Source organism: Anneissia japonica, unplaced genomic scaffold (assembly GCF_011630105.1).
Source record: "Anneissia japonica isolate Jap-2015-1 unplaced genomic scaffold, ASM1163010v1 scaffold172582_len1462937_cov174, whole genome shotgun sequence".
In the NCBI taxonomy this organism is placed as follows: Eukaryota; Metazoa; Echinodermata; class Crinoidea; order Comatulida; family Comatulidae; genus Anneissia; species Anneissia japonica.
This window is the reverse complement of record NW_022725666.1, coordinates 121,854-131,954: the sequence shown is the minus strand read 5'-3', so window position 1 is coordinate 131,954 and position 10,101 is coordinate 121,854. Positions and strand designations below refer to the sequence as shown.

Sequence of the window (10,101 nt, the reverse complement as noted above, 5' to 3'; positions counted from 1 at the left end):
TTTTCCATTTGTGGATCAATACAGGTCTCCCTCTAATTAAAGACCACTTTTTTACCAGCTTTGCTCTCTAATAGAGTAATAAAAATGAAAGACATTTGTTAATATTGGACCACAGAAAATGTTTTTAATTTGAGAGGTCTTTAATTAGAGAGAGAAATGTATTACATTTTCTTATTTTAGATTTATATACAAGTAGGACATTATCCTGAAATTTCAATGCGTTGACTAGTTGTGAAGTAGGCTACCTTTATAATATATATACTGTAATATATAAAGGCTTTTTCCTCCCCGCTCAAAATAATTAAATGCAAAGCTAAATAAATTCATAAATAGAAATATTTAATACATATTTTTAGAAAATAATACAGTATAATTATTAAACTTATAATAATTCATATTTTAATAATTATTATTTATAGGAACACTATAATATTATTTATCATCATACTGATTTTTTTTTTTAAATAATTAAGTCTATCCTATGTCCTTTTAAAGGGAGCTGCTATATTGTGAATATGCTTTTTTGTTCAGAATAATGTGATTGTGGTAGGCTCCAACAATAATTTTATCCTGGTTTATTATACAAATTTTCTGTTTTCATCAAAACCCCACCCCCTCCCCCACAAAAAAAGAAGAAAAAAATGTTATTTATAGTATTCTGAATAAACCAACAAATAGCCTAGCCAATAAATAAGTAGATTTTCCATGAAATTAAATTAAAAATATGATTCCATTTTTTGTAACTGAATATGCAAATATATCCTGCATTGGCTGTTGTCATCCAGGATATGTGACGCAGCAGTGATTGGGGATGTTCACATTGCACCTGTTCAATCCATTTAATGATGTTCCTGTTATTTATTGAACTATAGGGGGCAGCACATAACTCAAAATCTAATCTATAAACATAGAGGTGTTATTGTATGAATGATATTATTTTACTAGGTGTAATTTTTGGTCTCCTCAAATAATCAGTTGTCACTGAATGGTTTATCCTAGCTTATAAACATGGTTGAAATTTAATATAAAAATTATCAATATAAAAGGAATTTAAATATCTAACCAGCTCAAGTTTTGTTCCAATCCAGGCTAGCCAAGTGATTCATGAGAAAGGAACATGGGAGGAACAGATTGAACCATACCGGAGTGACAATGCCAAGCTAGTGAAAGAAAACAATGAGTTACATCTTCAGCTGATCAAACTGAAGGAAGATCTCGACTCAACCAGCAAGAATCTTAAGTCTACGATTCGCAAGCTGGAGCACGAAAATGCGGATCTTAGATTCCTCAACACTCAATACGTTCATAAAGTACGCGCCACAGAGAAAGAGTCAAAACAAAAGTCGGACCGAATCGCTCAGCTTCAGGAGAAAAACTTCAAGGCAGTTGTGCAAACACCAGGTAAGTAATAACATTTTTAAGATAATTCAAAGAAAATAATGATTTTGTTTTTTATTTAACCAATTAAATCCCTAATAAGTCATCCTGCCCTTAACAGTGGTTTGGGGCAGCGGAAACGGTTTGGTTTGCCAACCTCGAGGTCGGCGTTTCAATCCCTCACTGTTCCTTTTCGCTTGTGTCGTTGAGTAAGTCACTTTATCTACATTGCTTCTCTCCACCCAGGAGTGTAAGTGAATACCTGGTAGGGTTGAATGCCAAAATGCGCTGCTGTAGCTGCTTCAATGTTAGGGAATACTATTAGGGGTAACGATAATATGTAATGCATAGAGGGCTTAACATTATGTGCTATATAAGTCTACCATTATTATTATTATTATTATTATTATTATTATTATTATTATTGTTACTGTTACTGTTAGTTATTATTATTATTATTATTATTATTATTATTATTATGATTATTAACAGAAAAAAAAAATGTTTTTGTAATAGTATAATAATTATAATGTTAGTCTTAATATGTAGTGGATTATACCAACAAGATCTCTATGCTCAGAGTTTTCGAATGGCAACACACAGGCCATTTCTGATCTGCATTTATTCAGCCAACTGTTATTGCATCATTTCACTCTATGTTCTAAAAAATTGTTTTCATCTAGGGGTGGCCACATTTCCCTCTTGACCCTAGCATGCTTCGCGACCTTGCGTGATCATTGGACCTTCAATTGATTCAACCTACAAACTTTGCACCAGTGTTATATCATAGTTAAATATACTGTAGAACCCAATGCTCTGTGTTCTTAGCATCTTTACCCCAGTCACTGAATCAAATGCTTATGGAACAAATTCTTAGCTCTTTATATAAATTCCGTAATATAAATGAAAATTTGTTGATAGCAGTATCAATCTGTAAAGATGCTCATGGTGCATCGACACAATAGTGCACTTCAGATCTTGCACATAACTTAATTGTACAGCGTATCTTCTGTAGTTACCAGCAAATTGATACCCTCTCACTCACCAAGTTAAAGATGTACTGCCAAAAAAAAAATCATAAAAATCATTTTTGAAATTTACTTGCTCATTTTAAAGTAACATAAAAATTATCAATTTGAACTTAGAAATTAGTGTATTTAAAAAATGCTTACCCATAAAAACCATCATTTTACAGCGAAAAAATGATAGAAACACTTCCAGTCACTGGAAGTGTTTTATTATCTTTATTATAATTATCCAGTTAAAAAATCAGGGAACACATTTTTTTAATTTAATAATTTCTATGCTTAAGTTTATAATTTGTATGTTACTGCAAAATGAGCAAGTTAATTTAAAAATTATTTTTTATGATTTTGGTCATTTTCAAGGGACAGTACATCCTTAAGCTTTGTCGAGACTATCACATTTCCTTGGACAAAAAACTGTTGTATGACCATATATAGTCATGATGAGCCCATATATAGTCATGATGGAACTATTTATGGTCATGATGTGATGTCATCTTTAAATCTCATTAACCAACCTTGTTACAGGAGGAAGGAAGAAGAACATTCCATTCAGACGCCAACGTATGGACATTGATTCTACAGTGGTGCCTTCACAAGAGACACGCGCCCCCTCTGTTCCGTCAGTTTCTGACCCTTATGTAGCTGATCTATTACACGTTGCAGATAGTAAAATTGATGAACTGCAGAGGGAGGTTGACCGATTACGGGAACTGAATGAATCATATGAAAAAGCAATTCGTAGCCTAAGGAAACAGGTAGGTCTTATCTAAAATTCTAGATTTATATATTTGTGCACTATGGGAGGTATTGAATACCCCTTTCTGTATCTAACCTAAGAAAACCCTAACAGATTTAATTTTATAATATAGTTGCTACAAAACTCTTTATAATAAATGTTGTTTACCAACCAATTTTAGTACATGAAAAGAAACATATAAAATAATATTAACAAGAAAATTTTTTTTGAAATTAACTATAGAAATCAGAAGGTTAATTAAACAATTCTTTATCGATATATGTCAGGTAAACTGTAAACAATACAGGTACATTTATTATCTGTACATTGTAGTTAAGATTAATAATAGATGATATGGTGCAAAGTATCTTTGTGGTTTTTTTTATACTTCCATGTTTATCACAGATTGGTAAATATTATAGCTAGTGCATTATATTTGTACCATTAATGAGGGAGCCATAATGGCTCCCTACATTATAGAACAATGGGGTATATTCGTGTAAAATTTTACCATTTGATTTTAAACACACTTGTTTCAAAATTTTTTTTTTTTTTTTTAAATACCATTACGCAATACAGAATGTAACATTTAAATTGAATAAGCTATAAATAATAATATTCAGAAAATTATAAGTTTAGTTAATTTGATTTGCACCCCCATTTATATAATGGACTATCCTGGAGATGGTTGCCAAGTACGCTACATGTGGAGCAGATTACTGTTATTAAGGCATTGACCTTTGATACCTGGGAATTCAATTGAAGCTATTGGTTAAAGAAGAGGTGTTGCTTGTTTGTGATTGGTCAATGGTCTTCAAACACTCATTGATACCATAGACAATTATCTATTGGCTTCAGAGCACCTGAATGAAAGTCCAAAAACTAAGTTCATAATGATTTATAGGGATGCTTTTGAAATGCTAATGAGGACCAATTGGTTGCTCCTTTAAATGCGTCGGTTAGGATTTGAATCGGGTTTACTTTACTCTGTCAAAACATTGCTGTGAAAGCTTGTGAATATTGTGCTGAGGACAGGAAGTATGGCAGAGTTAGGCCGGGGGCTAGACAGGTAACAGGCTGTATTCATCCTATTCTACGGATACTATTACATCAACACAGTTGTTTTTGTTTATGTCTACTGCCTGGGGCCATTCAAAATGAGTACAGGGATATATAATAGTCGGCGACGGAACAGATCTAAAAACAGGGTAAGCTATACCTGTCATTATCGACTCATAATAGCCAGTAGGCCAACATAAGGTGTAAGTTTGAAAGAATTTATGCCATATACAGTAGGAGTAATGTTTTTACCCTACAGTGTTGTAATACTGGACACTCAATATATTGCAAGTGATTTATTACTGTCCATGATTCTACCTATTTGGTTCACCAGGAATATGTTACTGTTATTAGGATTAGCAAGAATGTAAATATGATTTAAAAATACATGGTCTTGCCTTGAGTTATGTTGTCATATCTGAGAGTGAGACGTGGCTTACCATAGCACTTCGTACTATTCCTGTATCTATACTCTAAAATTTCTGCCAGCAACTTCCTTTCCATATTAAAAGCTGTAAATCATTAAATTATGCCAGTATGTCTTTTAAAAACATTTTGAAGTCCATTTTATTTTCATAGATTTTTAGTATTTTATTTTATTCTGACCATAGAGTGTGTATCATTATTAAAAATCAAATGTAATAAAAGCACTGGGACAAGATTGTAAATCTTATCATCTGACCATAAATATTATTCACTCCAGAGTCTCAAACCATGTTCTAGAATTCCAACGGTAATGAGAACGCAACATCTTTACATGCGCAGATGACCAAATTTGAAGTCATCGTTTTAGATCTTCACAGTAGTGCATGATTAAAAGCTTCTCAATTTAATTGAAAATCAAATTTAATGTTCAGTATTTCAAAGAGAGGTTAATCAATTTGTTTTACTCGGCCAGTTTTGCATACGCTAGTAGTGTTTAGTTAGTTAGTTTAATGCAAACATCGAGGGGGAAACAGAGTAACATTTTTGAAAAGTATTGACACCATTCCTAATAGTAATACTGTAGCCATAGATACTGGCAGGTACAGTACCTACTGTATTCCCACATTACTCTTATCACTTTGCATCATTTTCACAATCATTAATATGTTCACCTTCTAGTCTCGAGGATCTACAATCAAAATAAAATGTTTTTCTCAAACCAGGGTTTGAATTAGATAACATTCGATGTATACAGTATGGTTCACTTTTTAATGATGATAAATTTTACTGTACTGTAATTAACAATATTTTAATTTTAATTAATAAAACTATAATTAAATATTAATAATATTTTTAATAATTATTATTTTATTATTAATTGTTAATTATTATACTACTACAAGTAGTAAGCATACTATTGTTGTAGTTGTTATTCTACAAATTATTTAGCCTCATTGTCACAATTACTGCAGTTTTCTAATTTAGGTAACTAGAAGTTTATTTTTAATAGTATTTTAAATGCTTGTCATATGCAAGAAAAATAGGCCCTGGTGATTTTGTACATATATATTTTAAATTTAAATTTTATTGATTGGCCTATTTTACTTGAATATTTTTAATATGCTTTATTTAATTTATGTTCTCATTGGCATCAGAGAGCCACTAGACAAATTCAGTTCACTTTTTGGCAAACCTGTCTGCCCAACTGTGTGTTGTTTTCTGCTCTTTGTTTTCTTGGGTTTGTCAATTTTAATGTTTTTTGGACGAAGTAAATAAATGAAATGAAGAATATTAAAAGCACTTTAGCAATCAATATTAATTATTAATATGAAGCATATTTTGTACAGTAAAGCTCCTTCATTCCATTTGTTTCATCTAAAAATTGTGCTACCTGTACATTCAATGCTTTGTGTGTTCTTAGATAATATTATATTACATGAATTATTTCTCTTAACATAATACTTCCATTGTTCCATTGAATAAAGCATAGTTTGTTTTTGTTGTATCAAGTTACTAATAGGTGTGGTTGGTTTTCACTATTTCAAATTGGATTTTACATTCTTTGTAAATGGGATCACTGAGGCGTGACAATTTTAACACAATTGATGAAAATATTAGAAAGCACTTAAAATATATGTTATCATATTTCAAATGAAATTGTCCATATTCCTTTATGAATATTATTTATGGTTTTAATCGGGTCTCAGATGATAAGGTTAATGATCCTTTTCTGACAATTTTTTTACATTGCTCATTTTGAAGCAAAAGATAATATTATAGTTTCTTCTCAATTATGAACCAAAAATAACCATTTTTGCTATATTGCAGTCGATTATTTGAAATAATTACGAGCCATGGAAATATATATAAACTAACTATGGATAGAAACATAACTCTGATGTCAGTACTTTTGCAGTGTGAGGGTCGTCCTAGTAATGACTACTTTAATACCGTAATAAATTTATTTTGATAATGTTGACAATGACGATGATCGATCTACAGTAGAGCGTATCCATGGTAATTTATATTGGTAATATTATTTGGAGGGAAAATATAATGGAAAATCTAGCAAGGGACAGGTAAAACAGATGTGGTAAATGACAGTGTTAAACAGTCGATTTAAAGGTGTTAAAGGAGAATCAGCAAATAAACTTGAGTTCTACTATTAAGCACACCTAAATTTAAGATGGCACTATTTTTATTTGATGAAAAGGTACAATAGCCTCATAGTTACCCATGTTAAGTTGAACCGGAGAATCTGCATTGTGAGCATCTGAATGAATTCTAAGCACTACACACGTGCAGGCCTGCACACGCTTCACTGTCTGCTCAAAAGTTTTCTACAGATCATTCTATTGTGTTTATAGTTCTTTAAAGATATTTGTTTATGTTTACTCTAAACCTGATGTACTGTATGCAACACAAACCAGGGCTACTATCCTGTACAGATCAAATATTAGCACCCAAATCCTAAAGGTGTTTTTACCTTGTACCGAGTGAATAACTCTGTAATCGAATACATTTAAGGTGGTGAGAATCTAAATAAATTTGCCGGGGTATCTGTTTATATTTGGAGTGGACACAAATCATTCTCAAGTTAAGTTAAGCCTACATCAAATAAAGTCCCATTGTAATATTATTATTACAGATACACTATTTCTCAATCATTTATTTCTATTTATTATAACCCCCTTCTCCTCAGCCAGTGTAACACAGCTGCCGTTGGTTGCTAGCCCAGGAATCAATCAATTTCTTTCAGTACTCATTGAGAAATACTGCACTTTAAATACTGTACATAGTATTGAAGTGGGAAAAGAACATGAGGGGTAAAAAATAAAAGAAAAGTGTTAGATGGATATGAGGAGTCTTCCTTGTCACCTTTTCTTGTTGATGTTTAATGGTTATAGTATGAATGAAATTTCTCAATGTTAGACCATTGAACCACGATCTTCTGATTCCATTTGTGTTCTGCTAATGAAATTTCCTTCATTTTAATAATTAATAATTAATGCTGAACATCTGTGCATAATGTGACAAGTTCATATTTTTGGTCAACACTTAATAATTCATAGCTTTACATTGCATTGTCTCTGTAGTAAATGCATGCACGGTGACTCATGTTCATCTTCTGTTCTAATGTCATTATTGTTGTTTTTTGGATACAGGGTTCTAGCGATGGGAACAGTGGGCATATACCATCCCCTTTTGCTTTTTTTTTTGCTTTTTTTGCTTTTGTCTTTATTTAAAAAAAAAAAAAATATAAAAAGGGCATAATTACAATATTTCTCAACAGCATACAGTAACTGAATACGAATCATACCAATATTGGATTGGATATTTCGCCTGAAGACGATTGAAGCAACTCAATCGAAATGTCGAGACTTTCTCAATTACAACAGTTCTTTTCAGAACTACCGACGTGGTGTACCGCAAGCTTCAACATATATGTTATTACTTCGCCATGCAAACCTTCAAACAATACTTCATTATTGGATACTTTATATCTGTATTTATGATATTACATCTACCTAGGCCTCTTTGTTCTTGGCAGAAGTATTTTCTTCTTTGTATCAGTGCTTCGCCAAGTGCTATACCATAAAGTATTTTTAGACAAGGATCCCTCTCTATTTTTTATTTTCTTTTTAACCTACAGATTATTTCAATTCAGCTACTCCCTGGGAACGTGATTTTTAATAAACTTGAACTTGAACTTGTCTTGAGCCATTAAGGCCAAATGAAAAAAAAAAAGTAGTTTCTCGTCCTAATATGTTGAAAAAAGGGAGAATGAAGGCACTTTTTTTTACACTCTGAGATGGCAAATCCAAGATGATCGATGTGAAACAACTACTACTTTCTCACTTTTACCAGGTAGACACATTGAAAGCAAATAAAAGAAGCACTGACATGATTCATACCATATGTATCCCCAACCACGAACGATTGAGAGAGGAATTTTTCTGATGCGAGTTAGCCAGATTTTTTAGTAAATTTCGTAAAATAAAGGAAATTAAAAAAAAAAAAAAAATTGGCAAGGCAGAGGAAATGGATGCGCAAGGGGACGAGAACCTAATATTTTTTTTCATTTGGCCTAAAATGTACTACCAGTTTTACAGGGCTGTAAAAAAAAATAATTGTTGAATTATATTTTAAAAATTTGTCCACTACCAAACATCATCTGGTTTTACTATATATAGCTCAACAGTGAGTAATATACTGTAGAAAGAAAATTTTGAAAAAAGAAATCTTGTTTGTAATTTGTTAAACACACACACATCAGGAATCATTCATAAACATGTGTTTTACAATTGACTACCAATTGAACTCCAATTTTTACGTCCAGGTTGACAGCCGTGACCAAGAAATTAGTCGTCTTGGGCGACAGCTAGAGGGTGGCCGGCCATACGATGTAGTCTCCATGGAGGCTAAGAGCAAAGGCAATGATCGTTTGGTCTCGCATCTCAATATCCAGGCAAGTGAATTCTTTGTTTGTTAATGGATGAATAGTTGTTCAAAACACTTAGTGAGCTTAAACCTAATTAGTAAAATTTTACGTTCGTAAGTGGTAGTAAATTCAAGGCTGGTGAGCTAGTTTTTCATTGATGTGATACTTAAAGTTAAACTGGGATGAAGCATGAAGCATTAAATTTATTTAAAAGATAATATTACAATATTAATTCATGATTTGCTAATATACAGTAATGTGGATTATATCCTTATGTATGGCATTCTTTTTCAATATTTGTTGTGGGATAATTTATATTTGTTTGTCAATGTACTATATTCTCTACATCCTTATAATATGGTATTTTCAATATTTTTTTGTGGGATAATTTTATATTCGTGTTACATATTATAATTTTATGTATGGCATTCTTTTTTGATATTTTTTTATGTGGGATAATTTATATTGTGTGTGTGACAATGTACTATATTCTTATACATATTTTTAATGAGATTTGTATGGGATATAATTATTGCAAATTCAATTATGTCATTTTCTTACGAGATTCTGTGTAATACAGACATTTATGATCTTTTGTTGGAAGTCAGATATCGTAAAACCTTGAATAGAAGCCCTAGGCTTTTTTTAAAATTTTTTTTGCAAACTTGAGATGGGCATCTTTTCGAATCTACTTTTGTAAAGCAAAGAGGGGGCTTTAATTCTTAGGTTAAGCCCATTGCATATTATAATTTTATGTATGGCATTCTTTTTTGATATTTTTTTAAGTGGGATAATTTATATTGTGTGTGACAATGTACTATATTCTTAATCTTATACATATTTTTAATGAGATTTGTATTGGATATATAATTATTGCAAATTCAATTATGTCCTTTTCTTACAAGGTTCTGTGTGATGCAGACATTTATGATCTTTTGTTGGAAGTCAGTATCGTAAAATCTTGAATAGAAGTCCTAGGTTTTTTGGTTTTTTTTTTTTGGTTTTTTTTGCAAACTTGAGATGGGCATCTTTTC

General features: G+C 31.5%; 1 protein-coding gene across 2 annotated transcripts in view; it reads left to right on the top strand.

Annotated features, from left to right (window-relative positions):
* Positions 1-1,088: 1,088 nt before the first annotated feature.
* LOC117112804 (centrosomal protein of 135 kDa-like) overlaps positions 1,089-10,101 on the top strand; it is a gene marked incomplete at its 5' end in the record, with an annotated part of 25,203 nt that continues 16,190 nt past the window's right edge. For both annotated transcript variants that reach the window (XM_033255976.1, XM_033255975.1), the window contains 3 exon segments: positions 1,089-1,401; positions 2,931-3,160; positions 8,966-9,094. In XM_033255976.1, the coding sequence (XP_033111867.1) occupies positions 1,089-1,401; positions 2,931-3,160; positions 8,966-9,094 (672 nt within the window).